This window comes from Staurois parvus, unplaced genomic scaffold, assembly GCF_062004578.1.
Source record: "Staurois parvus isolate SC_StPar_1 unplaced genomic scaffold, SC_StPar_1.0 ptg000974l, whole genome shotgun sequence".
NCBI classification, from domain to species: Eukaryota; Metazoa; Chordata; class Amphibia; order Anura; family Ranidae; genus Staurois; species Staurois parvus.
The window spans coordinates 592,600-620,229 of NW_028318770.1; the positions used below are offsets into that span (position 1 = coordinate 592,600).

At 43.3% G+C, this 27,630-nt stretch overlaps 2 protein-coding genes across 5 annotated transcripts in view; both read left to right on the forward strand.

Moving 5' to 3' along the window:
• RECK (reversion inducing cysteine rich protein with kazal motifs) overlaps positions 1-27,630 on the forward strand; it is a 449,691-nt gene that overhangs the window by 408,644 nt on the left and 13,417 nt on the right. For all 4 annotated transcript variants that reach the window (XM_089657195.1, XM_089657193.1, XM_089657194.1 and 1 more), the window contains one exon: positions 789-999. In XM_089657195.1, the coding sequence (XP_089513321.1) occupies positions 789-999 (211 nt within the window). The remainder of the gene's footprint in view (positions 1-788; positions 1,000-27,630) is intronic.
• On the forward strand, positions 5,030-27,377 carry LOC149441562 (uncharacterized). Its single transcript, XM_089657192.1, has 4 exons — positions 5,030-5,062; positions 19,476-21,247; positions 24,182-24,345; positions 27,340-27,377. The coding sequence occupies exons 1-4, from the start codon at positions 5,030-5,032 to the stop codon at positions 27,375-27,377; spliced, it is 2,007 nt and encodes a 668-aa protein (XP_089513318.1).

Consider the following 27,630-nt stretch of genomic DNA (forward strand, 5'->3'; position numbering starts at 1 on the left):
CATTGGAGGACTGGGAAAGATGTGTTCTCATGCCTTGTGTGGTCAGTTTGAAATGGGGAAGCAGGGGTGACATGCTCTTTAGGAGAGATATCAGTTAGACAAATTTACATAGTCCTAAGGGTGCCCATAGGCACTGCAGGGCAGTAAAGAGCCCTCTGGAAACTTTAAGGCATAATCAGGGAATGTGTAGGAATGTTCAATTTGGCTAATAGTCCCTATCAAAGTGAAAGGGAAGGAGATCATTTGTGCTGGAAAATACAACCAGAACTGTATCTCCAAAAGGGAATCAATAGTCATTGGGAGGTATTTTTAACTTGCCTAATAAAATGTTGCTCCAGACAGTGGCTATCTGGCAGGATCAATGACTGCACTTAGAAATGAAAACCTCAAAATTATGCAAATGTCATTCAAATGTCGCTTAACAATGTATTTTTTTGATTAAAGCATTCTGATATTTATGGCACAGGTGTGTGGAAAGTAGTAAGTGACTAATCACCTCATTTGGACTAATGTTTGGTGACAAATACAGAACACCTGAAAATCAGATATCCTGTGATACAAGAAAAAGCTGCTATCTGCTGGTATTTGTTGTGCCACATTTACATTCACTCAGTTTAAATTCTAATATTGAGTCCATTCCTGCATCATCCATGTCATTAATTGAGAAGTCTCTTTTTGTGTTTTTTTTTTATTTGTTCTACGTTCATTAATACTATATAGAAAAATAACAGTTTTTCATCTAAATATCATGTTCAGAGTGTATTCTTATACCATTTTATCTTTTATAGCATTTCTGCAAATCTACAGAACCAGTCTGTGGACACAATGGCGAAACATACAACAATGTATGCAGTGCGTATTATGATCGGGTGGCTGTGGATTACTATGGACGATGTCAGGATGTGGGAATATTCTCAGACCATAATTTTCAAGCTGAGTGTTCTTCAGTACAGTGTCCCCCGATTCCTAAATTTGGCTGTAAGCCAATAATACCTCCTGGTAAGCAAGCAAACAATAATGATAGATTATATGTTTTGTAGTTCTTATACTGTCATATTATCAAACAGTGTTAATTAATTAAATTAAATTAAACTATTAAATTAAACTATTGCTGTGTAAGAGACCTGCTGAGAACTGTTAAAATTTGCTTTTACTTTGATATGGTTTTTTAAGTAAGAGAATTAATTCTAATAATATCTTTATTAACTTTAATGTGTTTAAAGGCCATCTAAAATGATTTGTTATTAGTTGTATTTACATTTTTTAGTTTTTAAACACTTGCCCTCCAGAGAATTTACCCCCCTTCCTGACCAGGCCATTTTTTGGTATTCGGCACTGCGCTATTTCAACAGGTAATTGCGGAGTCATGCAATCATGTACCTAAAGGAAATTTATGTCCTTTTTTCACACCAATAGAGCTTTCTTCTGGTGGTATTTGATCACCTGTGTGCTTTTAATTTTTTGCGCTATAAGCAAAAAAAGCCCCAAAAGTGTGAAAAAAACTATATTTTTTACGTTCGGCTATAAAAAAATATATAGTAAACTCAAAGTTAGTCATAAATGTAGGCCAAAATGTATTCTGCTACATGTCTTTGGTAAAAAATTTCCAATAAGTATATATTGATTGCTTTGTGAAAGTTATAGCGTCTACAAACTATGGTATAGATACTGCAATTTACACTATTTTTTGCTATACAGCGCTGCGCTAGTTTAACTGACAATTGCAATGTCATGCAATACTGTACACAAATGAAATTTATGTCCTTTTTTCACAAAAATAGAGCTTACTTTTGGTAGTATTTGATCACCTCTGAGTTTTTTTTTTTTGTGCTATAAACAAAAAAAGACTGAAAATTTTGAAAAAAAACAATATTTTCTCATTTCTGTTATAAAAAATATCCAATAAACTCAAATTTTGTCATAAATGTAGGCCAAAATGTATTCTGCTACGTCTTTGGTAAAAAAGAATCCAATAGGTGTATATTAATTGGTTTGTGTTAAAGTTATAGCGTCTACAAATTACGCTATAGATATTGGAATTTATGCCATTTTTTTCTGTACAGCTCTGTACGCTAGTTTAACTGACAAATTCGTGGTCATGCAATACGGTACATAAATTAGATTTATGTCCTTTTTTCACACTAATAGAGCTTTCTTTTGGTGGTATTTGATCATCTCTGGGCTTTTTTTTTGAGCTATAAACAAAAAAAGACCAAAAATTTTGAAAAAACTTTTTTTTAACTTTCAGTTATAAAAAATAAATAGTACACTCAAAGTTAGTCATAAATTTAGGCCAAATCGTATTCTGCTATATGTCTTTGCTAAAAAAAGAAATCCCAATAAGTATTAAGTGCTTTGTGTGAAAGTTATAGCGTCTAAAAACTATGGTATAGATATTGGAATTTATGCCATTTTTTCCTGTATGGCGCTGTGCTAGTTTAACTGACAGTTGCGCTGTCATGCAATACTGCACATAAATTAAATTTATGTCCTTTTTTACACAAATAGAGCTTTCTTCTGGTGGCATTTGATCACCTCTGGGTTTTTTGCGCTATAAACAAAAAAAGACTGACAATTTTGAAAAATACTATATTTTCTAATTTCTGTCATAAAAAATAGCCAATAAACTCAAATTTCGTCATAAATTTGGAGAATAACAAAAACTTTTTTTTCACAAAGTTGTCACTTAAATAATATATTGCTCACACATGCCATGGGTATATGTGGAATTACACCCCAAAATAAATGTTTCTGCTTCTACCGAATATGGAGATACCATTTGTGCGAGACTTCTTGGGAGCCTAGTCCCATACAGGAGCCCGAAATCCAATGACCACTTTGAAAGCTTGAAGGTGCGTAACCTCCTCATTTCACTTCCTCACTACCTATTACAGTTTTGGAATCCCTGAAATGCCAGGATAGCATCAAACCCCCTCAAATGACCCCTTTTTGGAAAGTAGACACCCCAAGAAATTTAATAAGAGGCATGGTGAGTGTTTTGCAGATCTAATTTTTTTCTCACAAGGTTTTGAACAATACAAAAAGAAAGCAAAAAATATGTTTTTGTTTTCTTCATTTTCCAAAAACTTGTGGCAACAAACAAGATCTGCAAAATACTCACCATGCTTCTTATCAAATTCCTTTGGATGTCTAAAAGGAGGTCATTTGGGGGGGGGGTCGTACTATTTAATCATTTCAGGGCCTCCGAAATTGTGATAGGTAGTCAGGAAGGTTAATAAGGAAATAAAGCCCTTTAAAAGCCTGAAGGTGCTTATTGGATTTTGGGGTCCTGTACTCAACTAGACTGTCAAAGTGGTCTCCCCATACTCAGGAGAAGTAGCACAATGTATTTTGGGGAGTAATTCCACATATACCCATGGCATGTGTGAGCAATAAATAATTAAAGTGACAATTTTGTATAAAAAAAAAAAGTATTATTTTTTTGTCATTTTCCAAAGACGTGGTAAAAAAATAAATTCTTCTATTGATTCAACATGCCTCTCAGCAAATAGTTTGGGGTGTCTGCTTTCCAAAAAGGGGTCTAGGACCTGATGGTATTCCAATAGATTTTTACAAGACCCACGTGGAATTTTTAGCCCCTATCCTGACATCCCTATATAAGGATTGCCTACAAGTTGGCTCCTTGCCCCCCTCTATGTTTGAGGCTCATATTGTGTGGATTCACAAATCGGGTAAGGACCCCAAACTTTGCGCTTCTTATAGGCCCATTGCGCTTCTTAATAGTGACTTTTTAAAATCCTTACTAAGCTTTTTCATTAGGCTGAATAAGGTGATTACGTTGGTAAGTGATTCAGTCCAGACTGGTTTTATGCCAGGTAGATCCACGGATATTAACATTCGTCATCTAATATTCATACGACTCACATAAATGGGGCTCCCGTACTGTGGCTATGTTGGATATGGAGAAGGCCTTCGATACAGTGGAATGGGCCTATCTGTGGGAAGTGTTACGTTGGATGAGGTTTCCCTTGCAATTTATTGATTGGTTGCGAACCCTTTACTTGAGACCCTTGGCTAGGATATGGCTGGGCGGACTTCTTTCGGCTGCCTTTGGGATGCAGCGTGGTACTAGACAGTGGTGTCCCCTCTCCCGGCCCTCTTTTCTCTGGCAGTGGAGCCTATAGCGGAGGCCCTTTGGGTCTTCCCTGATCTTATTGGTCTCCAGGTGGGATGGTTGGAGGAGAGGGTAGCCTTTTATGTAGATGATTTGTTACTGTTTCTCAATTATGCTGGACCTTCTCTCCAGGGAGCATTGTCTCTCAAACTCACTCTCTAATTTCACAGGTCTGAAAGTTAACTGGCATAAATCGTTGCTCTTTCCGGTGGATCCCAGTGCCCTGGCTTCCACCCTCCCCGATTCTCCCTTGCAGTGGGTTGATAGGTTTACCTATTTGGGGGTGGTGGTCTCTGGATCAGCTATGGAGTATGTGGAATTGAATCTCCACCCCGTTCTGTCTGAGGTCCAGTTAAAATTGAAGGCGTGGAGCAATTTACCCCTCTCTTTGATTGGTCGCATTACTCTGTTAAAGATGAAAATAAGTTTACTTATTTGTTTCGCAATTTCCCTCAGTGGCTTCCCAAGTCATTTTTTGTGAAACTGAATCACTTATTCTCTTCCTTTCTATGGGGTCCCAAGTCTCCCAGATTTAAATTTTCTACCCTTACTAGACCTACAGACAGGGGAGGTTTGTCTATGCCAGACTGTTTTCGGTATTTTCTTGCTGCTCAACTGGTCACTGTACATTGGTGGCTGCAGCCAGACCTCTCCAACACTTCTATTGTTTTGGAGGCAGCGATTCCACATTCCTTGGAAACTCTACAATCTCTAGTGTTTAGGGGCACCAGATCACCACATAGTCTCAACCCATCTATGCGTATCACCTTTGGGCCTGGGAGGCAGGGCTTAGATTGGAATCTCTCCCCTCTAGTACTTGCTCCCCACTGTGGTTGAATCCTTCTCTTCCCCATTTCGCCTCCCTTCCACACCCCCAATTATGGGCTAAGTACCATGTCAAAATCTTGGAGCACATCACGGGCCATGGTGAGCTCCTTTCTTTTCCCACTCTTCAAGCTAAATTCAGTTTGCACCTGCACTCCTACTTCAGATACCTTCAGGTCTCCCATGCCTTTAGAGTTCAGTTCCCTGTTCGACCACTTTCTCTTTCCTATTCTGAGTTGGAGTCTGTTTTGCTGATTTGATCACATTTCACAGTTTTTCTATGTACACTTGTGATTAGTGTAATTTGCACAGCATTATTCATGTGTTTATTTATTTGTTGATTGCCTTTCATAGGTATGAGGGTCTTCATAGTGCTTATGCATGTTGTATGAAGTTTATTGTTTCACGTAGCACAATATTTATTTATTAAGTTGGATATTTACAAGCCGTTGGGGGAAGTCCTGGTGATTAGGTCACACGGTGCCACATGAGCTAATTCCAAGATTGTTCAGATGTCTAAATAGTGGCACGCTTGTATAGATATTGTCCATGTATAAGTGGTACCTCATATGGAGTGACACCAAGTCCCAAACTATCTTGCTACTGCTACCCATGTAGTCTGGGCAGTCGGGGGGCTCTACTTTGCTGTCTGTTCCCTCATAAACTGTAAATTTGTACATGTAGCCTGTGGCCCTCTCATAGGGCTTATACAATTTGACCCCATATCTGGCACGCTTGCTGGGGATGTACTGTTTGAATGCAAGGGGGCCACAAAAGTGAATAAGGGAATCATCCATGCAGATGTTTTGCTGGGGCGATACACATCTGCAAATTTCTTAGTGAGGTGGTTTATGAGGGGCCGAATTTTGTAGAGCCTGTCATGTTCTGGGTCACCTTGAGGATGACAGTGTGTTATCACTGACATGCATGCGCATTATCGTCTCATACCTATGCCTGTCCATGGCAGCGGAGAACTCGGGCATTTGATGAATTGGGTCTGTGGACCAATACGATGGCAACTCATTCTTTTTTGTAATGTAATTTGGATTTACGGCGATATATTGTTTAGTATATAAATTGCTTTGGCCCACAATCAAATTGTACAAATCTTCTGTAAAAAAACAGCTCCATAAAATCAAGGGGAGTAGTTAAATTTGCTGTTTCCACCTGAAGTCCGGCTTGGGCAGTGAATGGGGGAAGTACGGGTGCTGCAGAATCTGTGGGCTATCAATCAGGATTTGCAAGCACGTCAGAAAGGACACTAGGGGCTCTATGGACCTGTGTGTGAATTCTTGGTGGCTGCAGGACACTACTTGTGCTCACCACTGCACCAGCTTGTACTGCTCTTATGGGACACTTATGGTACTCGCCACGTTACCAAGTCATACTGCAGTGCTGGTATAAAAAAGACCAAGATATACTAGGCCGCTGGTGCTTGCCAATTCACCAAAATGTAGTGTGGCACTAGTACTGGCAGTCTGCTGTATATGAGACAAGTCATACGATCCTAGTATTTCAGCTTCATGGGGTCGGGTATAGCTGATCATAACAGATCTTCTCCATCATCCGAGCTACCTGTCAGGGTGCCGCTGCTGTCTACAAGTTCGTATTCTGTGGCGGATTCTTTCAGAGAGGCATCCCCTTCACTCTCATCTGACATGCTCAGAGTCCTGTAGGCCTCTTCACTAGTGTACTTTTTGTTTGACATTTTGGACTCTAAATTTACAGGTACCAAGTGCGACTCATGAGAAAAAGAGTGCCTGGATCTCAGGGACTGCTTGAACCGCTACCAATAAAATTCACCTGCTAGTGTTGGCAGAGATCAGGCCCGATTCTGCAAACACCACGGTTTTGTATGCAATGTATTACAGGTGACAGAGATCAGAAATTATACTTGTTAGGGGTGGGGGGGAGCATTGGGGCTAAACGATAGTGCTGGCAGTGAACAGGGCTGATCCTAACACTGTTTTTGGGGACACGAACACTAAAGGGGCAAGGGCATAATTTTGATTGTGATCAATATATTGATCCATACAAACACTAGACTAGTAATGAAAATGATTAGCGACCTATAGTGTGAGTGCGATAGTGTGGGGGCACCCCAACACTAGCTGACCCTAGCTGAGAGGGATGCTATCTGACCCTGACACTATCTGACGCCGCTAGTGGCACTAATATAGTGATCAGTGAAAAATACTGTACACTGACATTGTACTAATGGCACTGGCAGGGTAGCAGGGGGGGAATCAAACAGTTAAATGTGGCAATCAAGGGGTTAAAATGTCTCTAACGTGTGTGGGTGCAGTGTGCAACTCACGTGTGATGTCTCTTTCTTCCAGGGAGAGAAGAACCAGCTAGATCCTCTGCCTGTATTTACAAATACAGGCACAGCTCTGCATCTCCATTCGCTGTAGGAGATCGTCAGAGTCCTGGCCAAAATCACTGGCCAAGACCTGCTGACATACCCCCTCCTACATGAACAACAGCAGGGGTCAGCAGATGCGCATGCATGCTCTAAACCCGGAATAGGAAAACAAAGTAAGGGTACGTTGCTTTGCCTGCAGCTACCCCCTGTCCGCAGTACATTGCGGGCGGGCGGGCGGGAAGCAGTTAAACTAATGTATAATAATATATACCATATGTGTTATATAATTAAACATTTAATGCCTAACAAAGTATTCACAGTGTCCTTTGAGGCACAGTAGTAGAAATCTCCTTTTAGTCAGGCTATGTTCTTTTATACTCTCAGATAAAGCAAATTTCAGCTTGAGCTATTGAGATTTTCAAACAATACATTTTTTTTTTGAACAAACATGCAGTAAACAAATTAAAACTCATAAAAAAGAGCCTACATACTGTACTGATTTAACAAAAATTGTTTGTTCTGTTATCATGTGAGAAAATTTCTCACATGGACAGTTGTGATCAGCTCTCGAAAGCTGTGTACTAACAATCAGATTATCGGACAACGGTTTGAAAAGCTTTGAAAGTGGTATTTTTCATCGGGTGTACTAGGCTTAACTCAGCAGAGAAAGCAGGGCAAAAAGATAACATATTAATATTTTACATTTAACAGAAGAAGAATATTTTTTTAAATATGTTTGGTCCCGTAATAAATAAACTAATGCAGGAGGCAGACAAGCCAAAAATGTAACGAGTTTGCAAAGCATAGTTAAAGGATAAAGTTAACAGGTTATATTTGCATAGTTACTTATAATCCATTAATATATACAGTGGTGGCCATATACACTATATTTTCCTTGCTACTAAATATTCCACAGTCACCTGTTAGTAGTATTATAACAAAGTGGAAGCATCTGGGAACAACAGCAACTCAGCCATGAAGTGGTAGGCACGCTGAAGTGCACAGTGCGCAGAAGTCGCCAACTGTCTGCAGAGTCATTAACAGAAGAAGAGGAAGAGAGAGGCCTGCAGTAAGGGTCTCAACCCTTGTTAGTGGATTTTACTGGTGCCGCACACCTTATTTACAAGACACTGAAAAACATAAGGACCCTAACTAGAAAAAGATAATGGGGCTTTTGGAGGCACCAAACCAAAATAAAGAATATAAAAGATTACAGCTTTATTGAATCATGTTAAAACCACAACTGTGGTGGAGATTTTGAGCATTCACATAGCTCATATTAAAAAGCATATATAACTTATAAAACAGGCTTATTGGATAACATTACAAAGCATATCCCTGGATACCATAAAAATTTTGACATAATTGCTCCAAGATTTTACATCGATCTTTTCACTGACGTGTTTCTTAGGACAATAACCCGCTTCTTCAGGGAGATATAACATGTGATTCAGATGATGGCATCAAAAAGTTCATGTTAAAGCCAACGGGAACCTTGACCACTGGATGCATGGCTATGCCTCAGGAAAATATTTCTATTTTATCCATATCCAACAAATCTATGTAGATTGTAACCTTTTGGATGGGGATCGTTTCTGGTTGTGCTTTAAATACGCATATGTGGCCTTGTATACTTGGCCTACCTGATGGAGGAACCTTCCCACTTTGGATCCAATGGTCATGGTTCCCATTGGCTTTTTCATGAACCTTTTGATGCCATCATCTGAACCATATGTTATATCTCCCTGAGGAAGCGGACTATTGTCCTGTGAAACGTGGAGAAAAGTTTGATGTAAAATCTTGGAGCAATTATGTCAGCTATGTTTCTTATGGTATCCAGGGATATGCTTTGTAATGTTATGCAATAAGCCTGTTTTATAAGCTATATATGCTTTTTAATATGAGTTATGTGAATGCTCAAAATCTCCTCCAAAACTGTGGTTTTAAGATTGTTCAATAAAGCTGTAATCTTCTATATTTTGTGTATTATATCTTTATATTGGTTTGGTGCCTCCAAAAGCCCCATTACCTTTTTCTAGTAAAGGTCCTTATATTTTTCAGTGTCGGCAGAGGCAATAGCTAAAGATCTCCAAACTTCGTGTGACCTTCAGATTAGCACACCAACAGTGCATAGAGAACTTCATGGAATGGGTTTCCATGGCTGAGCAGCTGCATCCAAGCCTTACATCGCCAAGTGCAATGCACTGTACTCTAGAGCAGTGGAGACATGTTCTCTGTCTGGCAATCCGATATACGTGTCTGGGTTTGGTGGTTGCCAGGAGAAGGGTACTTGCCTGATTGCATTGTGCCAAGTGTGGAGTTTAGTGGAGGGGGGATTATGGTGTGAGTTCCAGTGAACGGAACTCTTAAGGTGTCCGCATACCTAGACATTTTGGACAATTTTATGCTCCCAACTTTGTGGGAGCAGTTTGGGGATGGCTCCTTCCTGTTCCAACATGACTGCGCACCAGTGCACAAAGCAAGGTCCATAAAGACATGGATGAGCAAGTTTGAGGTGGAGAAACTTAACTGGCCTGCACCTCAGCCCGATAGAACATATTTGAGATGAACTAGAGTGGAGACTGCAAGCCAAACCTTCTCATCCGACATTAGTGCCTGATCTCACAAATGCGCTTCTGGAAGAATGGTCAAACATTTCCATTGACACCCTCTTGAACCTTATGAACAGCCTTCCCAGAAGCTGTTATAGCTGCAAAGGGTGGGCCAACTCAATATTGAACCCTACAGACTAAGACTGGGATGCCATTAAAGTTCATGTGCATGTAAAGGCAGGCTTCCCAATACTTTTGGCAATATAGTGTATATACAGTGGTGGCCAAAAGGTATTGGCGTCTCTCCACTTTTTCCCACAGAATCTCAATTTGCTGTGAAATACATTTAAACTAAATAGCACCACCTATTCCATAGTCCATAAAGCAGGCACTTTGATTTTGCGTTATGACCTAATTTTTTCCTTTATATAATAAAACAAATAAAACAATGAAAATAGCATGGACATAAATAATGGTACCACAAACCTAATATTTTGTAGCACATGCGTTTGAGACAATAAGTGTACACCAAAGCTTTCTGTAGCTCTGAATTAAAACACGATTAACTGGCAATTTGTTCCGCTCTTCTTGAACAAACTGCTCTAGTTTTCTTAAGTATGAGGGGTTTCATCTCCGAATTGAGAGTTTTAGGGGTTTTTGTTCCATAAATGAACTGCTGGATTCTGGAATCAAAGCAGGCCACTTCAGATTGTTTTTAAGCATTTTTACATTCACTTTTAGGTATGTTGTGGTCAATATCCTGCTGAAAAAATGACCTGCAACTGAAGCAGAGCCTTCTAACTGGGCTATATTTCCCCCTTAGTGAGCCCTGAGAGTCTAATTGCATAGTGTCCAGCAGTTTCTAGGCATCTGTTGTTCAAGGCAGCAAGCGCATACTATGTTTCACAGTTTTTTTCTTTAAAAGCTTTCCAGGTCAGTTAAGTAGTTTTCTTTTGTTAGATAAAGGCTAAGTAGCAGCCTGGGGATGAGTCAGCCTGAGAGTGAGGTCAACTCAGGACAGGCTGGGAGGCTCTAACAGATTAGGGCTTCTGGAGCCCTCCCTCCCATCTTTCCAGAAACCTGAGAGCTTTCAGGAGCAGGGGAGAGTATTATTATTATACAGGATTTATATAGCGCCAACAGTTTGGTCAGCGCTTTACAATATAACGGGAGACAATACAGTAACAATACAGTTCAATACAAGAGTGATTTGAGGGCCCTGCTCCTTGGAGCTTACAATCTAGGAGGGAGGGGCTAGTGGTACAAAAGGTAGTAACCAGAATGGACTGGTTGGAAGAGTAGAAGATTCCAGTATTAGCTGAGGGCAGGATAGGCTTCCCTGAAGAGATAGGTTTTCAGAGATTGCCTAAACGTGAGCAGAGTAGGCGATAATCTGATAAATTGGGGTAGAGAGTTCCAGAGGATGGGGGAAGCTCTGGAGAAGTCCTGGAGATGAGCATAGGAGGAGGAGACAAGGGAGCTAGAGAGTAGGAGGTCCTGCGAGGAGCTGAGAGTACAGTTTAGGTGATATTTAGAGACAAGATAGGCGATGTAATTTTGGGCAGAGTTATAAATGGCTTTATACGTTATTGTTAGTGTTTTGAATTTTATCCATTGGGCATTGGGAAGCCAGTAGAGGGATTGGCAGAGAGGGGTGACAGATACAGAATGGTTAGTAAGGTGGATGAGTCTGGCAGCAGCATTCATGATAGACTGAAGAGGGGATAGCCTGCGATGAGGTAGGCCAATGAGGAGGGAGTTACTATAGTCAAGGCGAGATATAACAAGGGAGTGAATAAGTTGCTTAGTGGTTTCCGAGGTTAGGAACGGTCGTATCTTGGAGATGTTACGGAGGTGAATTTGGACAGTGATTGGATTTGGGGCTGAAAGGACAGATGGGAGTCTAGGATTACACCTAGTACCCTGGCATGAGGGGAGGGACAGATGATTGTGTTATTGATCTTGATGGAGAAGTCAGGGGGGGGGGGGGGCACAGGCTGGAGGGAATACTAAGAGCTCAGTTTTGGAACCATTGAGTTTGAGGAAGTGGAGTGACATCCATGCCGATATGTCACTTAGTAGGTTAGTAATGCGAGTGGAGACTGAAGGGGTGAGGTAAAGGGTAGAAAGATAGATTTGTGTATCATCAGCATAGAGATGGTACTTAAAGTCGTGGGAGTTTATCAAGTGACCAAGGGAGGAGGTGTAGATGGAGAAGAGAAGGGGTCCAAGGACAGAACCTTGAGGGACCCCTACAGAAAGAGGGAGTGAAGAGGAGGAGGCAGCGTTATAGGTAACACTGAAGGAGTGCTGCGATAGGTAGGAGGAGAACCAGGAGAGAGCAGAGTCTCTGAGGCCAAGAGAGTGGAGTTTTTTTTTGAGGAGGGGATGGTCAACCGTATCAAAAGCCGCAGAGAGGTCAAGTAGTAAGAGTACGGAGTAGTGGCCATTGGTTTTAGCTGTTAGTAGAGTAGAGTAGGGGAGAAGGCCTATATCTGCATGTTTGAGGGACCATGGCCAATCCCCTGGCAGGAGGCTTGGCATAGTGACCAGGGCAACCCTCAAATGTGGCATTGCCTGGGGGAGCAGTGCTGGGTGGAAGGTGGATTAAGGAATTATTATTATATTATTATTATACAGTATTCATAAAGCGCCAACAGTTTGCTCAGCGCTGTGTGTTACAAAGGGAGACAGAATATGCGACAGTACAATAACAATACAATATGATACATGAGGGGTTCAAGGGCCCTGCTCCTTCGAGCTTACAATCTAGGAGGGAAGGGATAGTGGTACAGGAGGAGATAGCTGTGGGGGATGGGGTGGTAGGAGGAATGGAGGAGGTCGGTAATTAGCAGGGGGTGGGGTAGGCTTCCCTGAAGAGGTGGGTTTTCAGGGTGCACCTAAAGGAGAAGAGAGTAGGTGATAGTCTGATGGATTGGGGTAGGGAGTTCCAGAGAATGGGTGATGCCCTGTAGAAATCCTAGAGGCGTGCATGGGGGGAGGAGACCAGGGAACTAGAAAGAAGGAGGACTTGTGAGGAGCGGAGTGTGCGTGTTGGGTGGTACTTGGATATTAGGTCGGTGATGTAATTTGGGGCAGTATGATGGACAGCTTTGTACGTCCGTGTTAGGATTTTGAATTTGATCCGTTGTGCAATCGGAAGCCAGTGGAGGGATTGGCAGAGGGGAGTGGCGGAAACGGAGCGGTTGGAAAGGTGAATGAGTCTGGCAGCTGTATTCAGGATCGACTGAAGCGGGGATAGCCTGTGGCGAGGCAGGCCAGTGAGGAGAGAGTTGCAGTAGTCCAGTCTTGATATGAAGAGGAAGTGGATAAGCTGTTTAGTGGTTTCTGGGGTTAAGAACGTGCGGATTTTGGCAATGTTGCGGAGGTGGAGTCTGCATGAGTTTGTTAGTGATTGGATTTGGGGCTGGAAGGATAGGTTGGGGTTCATAATGACACCAAGTACTCTGGCCTGCGGGGCGGGCCTGATAGTGGCATTGTTGGACATGATGGAGAAGTCAATGGGGGGTGGTGTGCGGGCTGGGGGGAAGACTAGGAGCTCGGTTTTGGAGAGGTTCAGTTTAAGGAAGTGGAGCGACATCCATTCTGATATGTCGTTTAGTAGGTTTGTGATTCTGGCAGAGACTGAGGGGGTGAGGCGAGGGGTTGAGAGATAGATTTGTGTGTCGTCGGCATAGAGGTGGTAGTTGAAGCCGTGAGAGTGTATGAGCTGGCCAAGGGAGGAGGTGGAGATGGAGATGAGAAGGGGCCCGAGGACGGAGCCTTGAGGGACCCCAACAGAGAGGGGGAGGTGGTAGCGTTATAGGTAACGCTGAAGGAGCGTTGTGATAGGTAGGACGAGAGCCAAGAGAGAGCGGAATCTCTGAGGCCGAGGGAGTGTAGTTTTTTGAGGAGAAGGGGGTGGTCGACTGTGTCGAAGGCAGCGCAGAGGTCGAGGAGTAGGAGCACTGAATAGTGGCCATTAGCTTTGGCGGTTAGGTCGTTGGAGAGTTTGAGTACGGCAGTTTCGGTGGAGTGTAGGGGACGGAAGCCGGACTGTAGGGGATCGAGGAGGTTGTTGTCGTTGAGGTGAGAGCTTAGGCGATTGTAGACTAAGCGCTTGAGGAATTTGGATGTGAATGGGAGCAGGAAGATGGGTCTGAGGTTGTTCAGGTCATTGGGGTCCAGGGAGGGCTTTTTAAGTATGGGAGTGATGTGCGCGTGCTTCAGAGGGGAGGGGAATGCTCCGGAAGAGAGGGAGAGATTAAAGATGTGGGTGAGGGAGCGTAGGATGGAGGGGGAGGGAGGTCGTAGGAGTTGTGAGGGGATAGGGTCAAGGGGGCAGGTGATGAGGTGGGCATCAGAGAAGACCTTGGTGACCTCGATGGTAGTAAGGTCAAAGCTGTGGAGTGTTTAGGGGGCTTCAGTGTGAGGAATGTTAGGTGGGGTGGAGGTCAGAGCAGTGGTAAGGCCGAGGGAGAGGGGTGATGAGGGAGTAGATCTGTGAGAGGGGACGGGTTTGGAGGGAGTTTGAGCAGCAGCGATGTCCCTGCGAATTGTCAATCTTGTTTTTGAAGTGATTGGCAATCTCAAGGGCGGTGAGTTAGGTGCTGGGTGGAGGTGGGGGCAGAGAGTTAAAGGTGAAGAGTCGGCGAGGATTGGAGGAGAGGGTCTTGATGAGGGTCAGAAAGTAGGCTTGTTTGGCAGCGTGGAGGGAGGAGGTGTAGGTGTGGAAGGCAGATTTATAGCGGGTGAAGGCTTGTTGGGATCTGATTTTGCACCATAGTTGCTCCAGGGCACGACTGTGTCATTTGAGAGTTTTGGTGTGATCAGTCTGCCAGGGCTGGAGCGGCCGGGGTCGTGTGGTTACAGGCACTAATGAGTCAAGGGCGGTTGACAGTGAGTTGTTATAGGCAGTCATAGCCAGGTCGGGGCAGGACAGGGGGAGGATGCTGTCATGGAGTTGATCAGCTGCAGAGTGGAGGGGGGCAGGGTTCAGGTTGCGGAGGTTTCGGCTGGTAGTAGTATGACATTTGCAGGGGTAGGCGTTAGAGGATGAGGAGACAGAGAAGGTAATAAGGTTGTGGTCAGAGAGAGGGAAGGAGGTGTTTGTGAGGTTGTGGGGAGCACAGAGGTGGGAGAAGACAGGGTCCAGGATATTTCCGTCGGAGTGGGTGGTGGATTGTATGCATTGTGCGAGTGCAAAGGAGGAGGTTAAGTGGAGGAGTTGGGATGTGGCCAGGTTGTCGATGTTCACAGGGATGTTGAAATCCCCAAGGATGATGGTGGGTAGCTCTGAGGAGAGAAAGAAGGGTAGCTAGGCGGAAAAGTCATCAAGGAAGCGTGATATGGGTCCAGGAGGCTGGTAGATTACGGCAATCTTCAGGGGGGTTGGGGAGAATAGTCAGATGCAGTGGGCCTCAAAGGAGGAGAAGGATAGAGAGGGGGGTTTGGGAGGACTCGAAAGGTGCTCTGCGGTGACAGGAGCAGGCCAACCCCACCAACTTTACGATCGTTGGGTCTGGGTTAGTGGGTCCAGATGAGACCTCCATAGGAGAGTGCAGCAGGGGAGGTAGAGTCTTCCATATGTATCTTGTTAACATTTTTTTCATTATCTTAAAGAAGGCTTCTGGAATTTTAATTGGTACCATTTGAAATCTATACAGTATTTTAGGCATAATTACCATTTTGACTAAGTTTATACGTCCTATCCAGGATGGATTTCCTCCTTCTAGTCTTTTTAAATCTTCCCTGATCTCGTTTATCAAAGAGATATAGTTTAATCTATACAAATGCTTAGATGAGGCAGTGAGTTTTATTCCTAGGTATGTTATCTCTTTTTCTCTCCATATAAAGGGAAATTCTTTTTGTAGTTTTTCTTTTTCATTCTTTGATATATTAATATTCTGGATCTCCGTTTTCGTTGGATTAATTTTTAGATTTGATAGTTCACCATACTCCTTCAGAATCTTCATTATATTTGGGAGAGTTATTCGGGGATTCCCCACATAGAACAACAAGTCGTCCGCAAAGGCCGCTACTCTATGTTCTATGGATTCTATCTGAATTCCCTTTACCGATCCACTATTTCTTATTATTGACAGCAGAGGTTCAAGTGATAATACATATAGTAGAGGGGACAGTGGACAGCCCTGTCTTGTACCATTAGACATTCCAATGGGTTCTGATCTCTCCCCATTTACCGTGATGATTGCAGTAGGCTCCCTATATAATTTACTTATCCACTCTCGCATTCTATCACCTATCCCCAGCACTTTTAAGTTGTCCATCATAAAGCCCCAGTCCACTCTATCAAATGCCTTCTCTGCATCAATTGACAAGAGCACCACCGGGGCTTTCCCTTTTCTACTTTTCTGAATAAGCATCAGGGTTCTCAAGCCGTTGTCTCTACCTTCTCTCCCCGGTACAAAGCCCACCTGGTCTCCATGGATCCATTCAGGCATCAGATCCCTCAACCTGTTTGCTAACACCTTTGCATACAGTTTAGTGTCTGTCTTCAATAATGAGATAGGTCTATAGCTGGAGCATTGAGATGGATCTTTTCCCTCCTTGTGAATAAGTACTACATGGGCCTGTAGGGATTCTCTCCTCACTTCCATCCCACCTCCCAGAGCATTCATATATTTCTCCAGCTTGGGTAACAGTACTTCACTAAATTTCTTATAGTACTTAACTGTATAGCCATCCGGGCCTGGGCTTTTTCCCCCCGCTGTGCTTCTTAATGCTATTTTAATTTCTTCCTGGGAGATTTCTGCGTCTAGGGCATTCAACTGTGCTTCACTTAGTTTTGGTAATCCCGCATTTTTTAAGTATGTCATCTTTATTTCATTAATTCCCTCTTGAGCTTCTTTTAGAGGGCCTTGGGGACTAATATTATATAACTTTTTGTAATACTCCGTAAACACTTTAATAATCTCTTTATTTGAGTGGACCAGCTCCCCCTTTGAACTTTTTATCTTTTCTATATAGTTCCTATTTTTCTTTTTATTCAAAGCTCTCATTAGATATCTTCCTGGTCTGTCTCCCCATCTATATCTCTCATTCAAAACCCTGTTGTATACTCTTCTCTTCTCCTCATCCATCAACCTCTCTAGCTCATCTTTTTTATCCAATAACTTCTGTCTCGTATCTTTTGTTATTTTCTTCTTATGGATCTGCTCCAAGTCCAATATTTCTTTTAAAAGCCCACTGACCCTCTCTCTTCTTTCCTTTTTCTTCCTTGCTCCTGCCGCAATCAAGATTCCTCTTATGAATACCTTGTGGCTTTCCCAGACTGTAGCTATCGATACTTCCTCAGTTTCATTCTCCTTAAAGTATACCCTAATCTCTTTCTCGATTTTCTGAACTACATCCTCATCCAGAAGAAGAACCTCATTTAACCTCCACCCTAATCCTCCAGTCCACCTTCTTCCCCATCCCATTTTCATTACGACCGGGGCATGGTCCGAGAACGTCCTTGTCTCTATGTCAATTTTAACCAGATGATCTATAAGTTGATGGTCTATTAAGATGTAATCTAATCTCGAGTATATCTCATGTGCATTAGGGAAGAAGGTATAGTCTCTGTCTTTCATATGCGTTATTCTCCAGGTGTCCACTAGTTGATATTCATGCAGCGCTTTTTTCAAAGCTCTCAGAGACCTACTCCCCTCTCTTTGCACGGAAGAGGTATTATCCTTTTGTGGGTCCATACAGAGATTTAGGTCTCCAGCTACAATCAAGCGCCCTTTTTTAAATTCCATTAATTTTTTCAACAGGCCCTTCATATACATCTCCGGATTTTTATTAGGGCAGTATATATTGGCTAAAGTACACTCAATCCCCTGAAGTCTACCTTTTAAGAACAAAAACCTCCCCTCCGGGTCGGTTCTTCTAGCCTCCAGCTCAAATCTCATATTCTTTGCCAAACCTATTGCAACCCCTTTTGCTCTTTTAATTGGAGAATCTGCATAGTACCATGTTGGATAGTATTTGGATTTCAATTTCACGTTTGCCTCTATCTCAAAGTGCGTCTCCTGTAAAAATACCACTGACGTAGCCCTATGATGTAACTCATTAAACAACCTAAATCTCTTCCCTGGACAACTCAGCCCGTTCACATTATAGGTTATAAACTGTATTTCTTCCATCATTCCCAATTAACTCCATCCCTCTTCCAGATTGCCTCTTCCTCTTTATCCTTTCTGTCATGCAGAGTATTACCCCAATACCTCCTCCCCTCCCTCCCTCCTGCCCAACTCCCGTCCCCTCCCCCCTCCCAACCCCCCCCCTCCCTCCCCATCTCCTCCCTCTCTTAACTACCCCCCACCCACCCCCAAGGCCTTCTTTGCCTTTGGATCATACTCCACCTCTAATCCCTACCTTGGAGGTTCGGCTCCGCTCATGGCCGCTCCCCTTCCCCCCCTCTTCCCCGGGGTCCCTTTATCTGATAGCTCTCTCTTTACTCTTCCAACTAGCTGCCGCTTTCCTTCCTCAATCAATATCTTACATACAAGATTACCCCTAGAGGCCTGAGAATCTTAAAGGCCTGCCCCTTCTTGGATCCTACAAACCACAAAAATTGGCAAAATCTCTCTGAATTTTGTACCACCAAGTGGATAGAAGTCATCATCTCCCAAAGAGAGAACAAATTCCAACAGCATACACATCACATCCAAATCATGTTACAAGAATTCCTAGACAGCGGACACAAATTACCCACACAGTGGCTAAAAACTCTAAAAAAGAACACCAAACATCAAGAGAACCTCATAGTATCAAACAAAATTGCCAAATTTAAAAGAGATCTAGATGACTATAACCACAATAGAGTTTTCACTTGGAAAAATCACAGCATCCCCGCCCTCATGGATTTAGTCCTCCCCCGCACATCTAGAACACCACAACAACATACCACACCACGACAACCCATCCCCCCTCTCATTCAAACACGATTCACCAAATCATATCCCACACAACACACCAATCACTTCAACCACAAAAGCTTGCACAATAAAGACACACCCAAGTCTCGCCCCAACACTAAAACACCTCCCAATAACACTTCCACAAACCAACAACAAAAAAACCCTATAAATATACCTCAGACCATCACCACCCCTATACCCATAACTGGTGACACCACACCTAATGGCACTCAGATTCCCATCACCCACACAAACACCCCTCAACCCATATCCCCATCCACCGATGCCCATACTGTCATCACCCTTGGCCTTCCGATTTCGAACAATCATCTTAACCCCACTCTCATTTCTGCTCACCACTCCCCCACCAACACCTCACCGTCTTTTTTAGGTCAAAATCCCCCCCACGGAAAAAGAAAACACACAGAGGCTGTAGGGGGGGACGAAATAAACACCGCAACACACACCAAACACAAACACCGCAAACTGTAAAAATCTTCAACTTATCCAACCATCAACTATCACAAACTGAAATCTCTCTGCTCAATCACGGTCTAAACTTTGCCCCAACTTCCCCACCCAACTTATTCACACTATTCAAAGACCTGAATAAATTTATACGCAATCTCACCTTAAAAAGATTCTTTCACATTCAACCCAAAAAAACTCAGCCTACAGCCATTTCACCTGACACAGACAATATCAACCCCTCAACCCCATCTGACTCAGACGCCTTAGACATATTAGAACAATTATTTGCTGAGTCTCACCCTGATGATGGCCCACCTTTAGATTTTACACTCACTTCACAACTTTTATACCCCCCACCTGTGGCACACACTACGCTCAGACCCAAATCAGTATTCAATCCCACACATTCTAAGGGCCCCTACCTGGAAAGTTTTTATAGAGTAGTCTACTCGGAATTCATCAAATTGTGCAATCCCAACCAGCACCATTCCGCCTCTAATCTACCAAACACTGTAAAAAAATCCATTACCACTTTATCAAACAATAAGGACATTATTATCAAGCCCGCCGATAAAGGCGGCGGCATTGTACTTCTTAATACCACTGACTACATAGACGAAGCCCTCAGACTCCTCTCAGACACATCCACGTATACCAAATTAACTAAAGACCCACTACCCGAATTCAAACAGGACGCACTACTACTAACGAACACAGCCTTACTTGATGGTGTCATCACCAAGCAGGAAGCCTCTTTTCTATCTAAAGACTTCTACAACACCCCGTATTTTTACTTTCTCCCCAAAGTACACAAAAATCCAAATAATCCACCAGGAAGACCAATCGTAGCGGCCACAGGGAGCATTACCAGCGGTTTCTCCCAATATATCGACCACTTCCTACAACCCCTTGCACAGGCTCAACACTCATATATCCGGGACAGCGGACACTTGCTAGAATTACTCCAAACATACTCCTGGGAACCCGACTATTGTTGGGTCTCGTTAGATGTCTGCTCCCTATACACCTCGATACCCCATGATGTAGGCATCACCGCCATCCAGCATTATCTATCCTTGGATCCATCACTCAACCCCAAACAATCTTCCTTTATAGTAGACGCCACCTCATTTTGCCTCAAACACAATTACTTCACATTCAACCACGATTTCTACTTACAAACTCAAGGTACAGCCATGGGAGCCAACTTTGCACCCTCATATGCCAACTTGACTATGAGTTTCTGGGAGGACAAACACATATGGCACAACAATCCCTTTGCCGCCCACATCATCTTTTACGGCCGTTACATAGATGACATTATCGTCATCTGGGATGGACCAATATCACACGTAGACCAGTTCGTAACCCATTGCAATTCAAATCCTTTTGGACTGTCCTTCACCTCCACTCACCACAAACATACTCTTGTATTCCTAGATCTCGAATTATACCATGACAATCTCCAAATATTAACAAAAAACCACTTCAAACCCGTATCTGGCAACTCATACCTCCACTTCAACAGCTGCCACCACCCCAAATGGATCCAAAATATACCTAAAGGACAATTCTGTCGTCTCAGACAAAACTGCACCACAGATTCAGATTACAATCTCCAGAGTGACATTCTAATAAAGAAATTCCTAGACAAAGGTTACCCACACAAGCTAGTAGATGAGGCCCACTCCTTCTACCACAAGGGTAGACCCCAAACACACAATAACTCAGAGCCTCCCAACCAGGTCAGATTTATAACCAAATTCCACAACAACTTTCACAAAATGGAGTCTATCATCAATAGACATTGGCCGATACTACTACAGGATCCACATTTAATAGACATCTTAGATAAAAAACCAAAATACACCTACCGCAAAGCCATCAACCTTAAAAACAAGATTGCCCCCAGCAAATACAACCCACCCACCAACACACTCAACACAATCTGCCTCATACCCATTGTCGGCATGTATAGATGCAACAAAGCGCTATGCAAAACTTGCCAATTCGTTAAACACGGACAAAAAAACTTCACCACAAAAGGAAAAACCTATTCATTCAAAGAATTTTACAACTGCTCCACTGATCATGTGATCTATTGTATATCCTGCCCTTGCGGCCTCCTATATGTGGGACGAACCATCAGACCCCTCCGCGCCAGGTTTGGCGAGCACAGACGTCTTATTGAAGATGGTAAAGACAAACATAGCGTCCCCCGCCACTTCCTTGAATATCACCAAAAATCCACTGATGGCCTACAAGTATGGGTCTTAGAATCCATACACAACAATCTCTCTGAGTCTGATCGTTTCAAAAAACTCTGTTCACAAGAAACTTATTGGATATTTACATTAGATACATTGTCCCCAGGCGGACTCAACGAGGAATTAGACATTAACACTATACTATAAACACTACAATTTCCCATTCACAGCCACTCAACACTCACAATGATACTTCCCCCCCCCCCTTTCTTTATAATTTTTTTTTTTTTTTTTTTTTTTTTTAATCAAATTTTTTAATCGAATTTTTTAATCAAATTTTTTATCGAATTTTTTTTTTTTTTTTTTATCCAATTTTTAGTTTATTATTTATAACCTTTTGTTCATTATTTATATTTTATTCTATTTTTTACAATTTTTTACAATGTAATTTACTTTTTATAATGTCATCTGCATGTATTATTACCAATATGTTTATCATCTTGCAATCATGCTGTATCATCTTGCAATCATGCTGTATTACCACTAAATATCTGCTCACTACTGTTACATAATTGATGTGCCAGTGCTGCAAGGTGAACATTTTACCCCACTAATCTCCCAGAACATAATTTTTTTTTTTTTTTTTTTTTTTTTCTTTCGTCTTCCGTTTTCTTATTTATTACATCCTCTCTTTTTTCCATTTGGTTTCCTTTTACCCCCCAGTTAACATCCATGACTTTACACTATTCACCTGACAGCAATGGTCAATCACTGGTTAATTGGTTAATTGATCAATTAGACTCACGTTCCCTATATATTCACCCCTGTTCATCCACTTCCCCCTGCTTGAAAAAGGAGTGCACTTCCGCCTTCCACGGCCAGTGCATGCTCCGAAACGCGTCGCAGTGCACCCTGGGATCTGACGTCATCACGGCCACGCCGCCGCTACGTTCCAGCGTGCGTTCCATCCGACTTTGAGGGAGGACGTGCATGAAGGCTGGCCTCACCACTGTTCCCCCTCCAGCCACCACGCTGTTCCAGCCGAGAGCTGACCTCCCCACATCGCAGAGAGATGACGGTTCTTCACCCGGGTTACCACCCCACCGTTAACTATTGTTAACCACGGTTTTTATGCTTATGATTACTTCACACATGTGAGTGTTTCTACATTTAGACTTGAATTAAAAGACTTATTGCACTTAGAGGCGCTTCTCTCCTTTTTCTCAGCCACTTTCCTTCCCTACTGGTATATAAGTCTCTCTCCTCCACTTCCCAACCCGGTATCTCTAGTCTCTGCAATCCAAATTTATCACAAAAATGTTTCATATCTTCCGGAAATCTTAGAGTTGCCGAAATTCCATCCCTCCAACCGATCAAACTCGCTGCTTGACCCCATCTATATTTCACATTATGTTTTTTCATCTCTTCTAATAAAGGTTTCAATGTTTTCTTTCTTCTCAAAGTCTCTGCTGTTAAGTCCGCAAAAATTTGGATATTTTTCTCTCCATATGGAATATTTGTTCTTCCTTTAATCTTTCTCCATATCTCCTCTTTATCTCCATAATTGTGGAATTTAACTATTATATCTCTTGGTTTTTCAAATCCTTTTTCTTGTTGGTACTTCCCTATCCTATACACTCCATCCAGTTTAAACATCACCACCTCCGCTTTATCCACTATGGAGTTCAAGATTTTGCAGATTAACTCTTTTAAGTCCTCCCCCTGGGTCAGCTCTGGGACTCCTCTTACTCTTAAGTTATTTCTCCTTTCTCTATTTTCTTGTTCTTCCATCATAAAAAACAATCTTTTTTGTTCTTTTCTATTGTCTATTATCCATCTCTCTAATTTTGGGATAACTTGAGCATGACCCTGAACTTTTTCCTCTGTTTCCTCCATCCTGGTTAGCAGTTGTTCCAATTCTTCCCGGATTATGCCCATCTCTTGCTTTATTGATAATTCCAAATTTTTAAACATCTCCGCCATTTCCTTTTTATTTGGTATTTGCAGATCTCTTTCAGTTTCTCTCGGCCCTATACCTTCCGGTGGTTGTTGACTATTATATACCGGTCCCAGGGAAAGTCTCGGACTATTATCCAAACTTATTTCCAGTTCCCTTTTTTCACTCACTCCTTGAGATCTTTCTGGGGTCAAATTTCCTTGTGATATATACTTCTTAATCGAACCAGTTTGAGGGTTCTTAGACCCACTCCCTTTTGTATTTTTACCTTTCATGTCTTCAACTCCTCCAAACATTCAGACCCTCCCAGGGAATCCCCAATTTCCTTCTCTCAACTTAGAAAATACAATTTCCTATTGCGAGCCCAATGAAAGCATTGCTTAAATCTGATGTACAGAGAAGAAAAATCCAATACATAAGTCCAGGATATAGAGAATATATAGGGAGTATATAACAACCCCTGCAGTATACACGATATTATCACTCACCCTCCACACTGGAGTACCTTTCAGTATGCAGTCCTCTCCTATAGTTGTCTTTCTTTGGGGGATTCCTTTGGGTCTCTTTTAAGCCTTTATCTTTCTTTTCTTATTCTTCTGGGTTGGGGGAGGTATGGAAGCTAGAGGGATGGAGGTGGTATAGAAGTATGTAGCAACGTTCCACTTTACACCTCTAAACATCGCTCACTCGTCTCCCCTGGGCTGCTGCACGCCGGGAAGCCGGCTGTTTCTTCTGCTCCCAGAGCTCCTCCGCGGCTACCCACGTGTGGGAGCCGCTATGCTCGTCTCCCGGGCAACCCCAGTCCTGCTCCGGAGCTAACGCGAGAGACGCCGAGTGAAAGAGGAACTCAGCCGTCTCTCTTCTGGGCTCGCCGCCACGCCGTCCCCGCGACCACTCTCCGACTGGGTAAGACTCCAGTAAGCTCCAGCAGACTCCAATGCTGCTCCAGTGCAGCTAGTTATGGGACCGGGACCTCATAGGGAAGATGTTTGGGGAAGGGAGCGAGGAGTACTTACTCCACTTTCTCCCGAGCCGCCATGTTCAGGCTCCACCCCCCCACAATCTACTGATGCTGCATAGGAGGGTTCTCGTATGCAGCAGACCGTAGCTGAGGGTCCCAGATGCTAGTAAAGTAGACCATACTGCCCAGCAGGGGAGGTAGAGTCAGTGGCCTGGATCCAGGTTTCCGTGATCGCTAGGAGGTGGAGGGAGTGGGAAACAAAGAGGTTGTGGATGGCGGTGAGCTTGTTGCACACCAATCGGGCTTTCAGGAGTGCACACAAAAACGGGGGGGTGGTTTTTGGGAGCAGGGGGACAGATACTAGGTTGAGGGGGTTGCGGCAGGATGTGGAAGCGGGAGGGTGTTGTGTGGGTGAACGAGATGGTGGAGGGCCAGGGTTCGGGGAGATGTCCCCCTCAGTTAGGAGGAGAAGGGTGAAAAAGGTGCCATGGGAGCGGGATGTGCCGGAGCGTGTAAGTCTACCAGTGGAGGTGTTCGGGTCAGTGGGAGAGTGGAGTATTAGTAGGAGGTGGAATGCTTGAGTGAGGAGCCTGGGAGGGGGCCCCAGGGAGGGGAGCCTACCAACAGGCAGGTTGCTGGAGAGGAGGATCTCTACTGCCTCAGTGTCTCCTGGGGAGGACAGCCTGTGCAGCAGGGAAGGAGCTGGCCCAGCATAAGTCCTGAAGGCAGCCACTAAGCTAACAGGAGAGGACAGTATAAGTACTCCTACACCCTCTGAGCCAGGTAAGGGGAGAGGGCGGTCAGGTGTAACACCCAACTAGGTTCTCATCTGGGACTGTTCAATCAGCAGCTCTTGGGCCCCCTTGCTCAGGGATACCCTTAGGCAGCAGAAGGAATCATCCAGGGTCTGAGGAGGTACACCTAAGAACCTTTAGTGCTCTTCAAGGAGAGACTGTTGCTATTCCAAATTTTTGTACATGGTTGCTAAGGAGTTGTCCTCAAGTTCCACAGTTCCTCAGGCATCCCATATATAGTGGGGAAAAAAAGTATTTAGTCAGCCACCAATTGTGCAAGTTCTCCCACTTAAAAAGATGAGAGAGGCCTGTAATTGGCATCATAGGTGGACCTCAACTATGAGAGACAAAATTAGAAAAAAAAATCCAGACAGTCACTCTGGCTGATTTGGAAAGAATTTATTTGCATATTATGGTGGAAAATAAGTATTTGGTCAATATCAAAAGTTCATCTCAGTACTTTGTTATATATCCTTTGTTGGCAATGACAGAGGTGAAACGTTTCCTGTAAGTCTTCACAAGGTTGGCACACACTGTTGCTGGTATGTTGGCCCATTCCTCCATGGAGATCTCCTCTAGAGCAGTGATGTTTTGGGGCTGTCGCTGGGCGACACAGACTTTCAACTCCCTCCAAAGGTTTTCTATGGGGTTGAGATCTGGAGACTGGCTAGGCCACTCCAGGACTTTGAAATGCTTCTTACGAAGCCATTCCTTCGTTGCCCGGGCGGTATGTTTGGGATCATTGTCATGTTGGAAGACCCAGCCACGTTTCATCTTCAATGCCCTTGCTGATGGAAGGAGGTTTGCACTCAAAATCTCACGATACATGGCCCCATTCATTCTGTCCTGTACATGGATCAGTCGTCCTGGTCCCTTTGCGGAGAAACAGCCTCAAAGCATGATGTTGCCACCCCCATGCTTCACAGTAGGTATGGTGTTCTTTGGATGCAACTCCGCATTCTCTCTCCTCCAAACACGACGAGTTGTGTTTCTACCAAACAGTTCTATTTTGGTTTCATCTGACCATATGACATTCTCCCAATCCTCTTCTGGATCATCCAAATGCTCTCTAACAAACTTCAGACGGGCCCGGACATGTACTGGCTTAAGCAGGGGGACACATCTGGCACTGCAGGATCTGAGCCCCTGGTGGCGTAGTGTGTTACTGATGGTAGCCTTTGTTACGTTGGTCCCAGCTCTCTGCAGGTCATTCACTAGGTCCCCCCGTGTGGTCCTGGGATTTTTACTCACCGTTCTTGTGATCATTTTGACCCCAGGGGGTGAGATCTTGCGTGGAGCCCCAGATCGAGGGAGATTATCAGTGGTCTTGTATGTCTTCCATTTTCTAATTATTCCTCCCACAGTTGATTTGTTCACAGCAAGCTGCTTGCCTATTGCAGATTCAGTCTTCTCAGCCTGGAGCAGGTCTACAATTTTGTTTCTGGTGTCCTTCGACAGCTCTTTGATCTTCACCATAGTGGAGTTTGGAGTGTGACTGTTTGAGGTTGTGGACAGGTGTCTTTTATACTGATAACAAGTTCAAACAGGTGCCATTGCTACAGGTAATGAGTGCAGGACAGAGGAGCCTCTTAAAGAAGAAGGTACAGGTCTGTGAGAGCCAGAAATCTTGCTTGTTTGTAGATGACAAAATACTTATTTTTCACCATAATTTGCAAATAAATTCTTTCCAAATCAGCCAATGTGATTGTCTGGATTTTTTTTCTCATTTTGCCTCTCATAGTTGAGGTCTACCTATGATGCCAATTACAGGCCTCTCTCATCTTTTTAAGTGGGAGAACTTGCACAATTAGTGGCTGACTAAATACTTTTTTGCCCCACTGTACTCCTAGACCCTACCCAAGTTTAACCTCTCAATAAAATCACAAAACCGAGCTCAAGGACTGTTTACTGACTCCAGTATGCAAAGTGTGGAAAATGCGTTGCCTGGCCGTGCAGAGCATAGGGGCACCCAAAGCAAATCCAGTGGACCTTACAAGGGTAGTGCTACAAAAGCATAGTTTTTCTTACATAGAGCTGCTGTCACTCACCAAAAAGCTCTAATTTTGTTTCATCTGTTCAAAGAGCAGTCTGCCAGAAACATTTGGCTTGTCAACATACAATCTGGGGTCCATTTTCCTATTGCAGCTACATCCAGGGAAGTTGGCAAGTTTCATGGATCTTAAACTTTGATATGCAGGTGAAACTCAAAAAATTAGAATATCGTGCAAAAGTTCATTTATTGCAGTATTGCAACTTAAAAGGTGAAACTAATATATGAGATAGACTCATTACATACAAAGCAAGATAGTTCAAGCCGTGATTTGTCATAATTGTGATGATTATGGCTTACAGCTCATGAAAACCCCAAATCCGCAATCTCAGAAAATTAGAATATTATGAAAAGGTGCAATATTCTGGGCTCAAAGTGTCCCACTC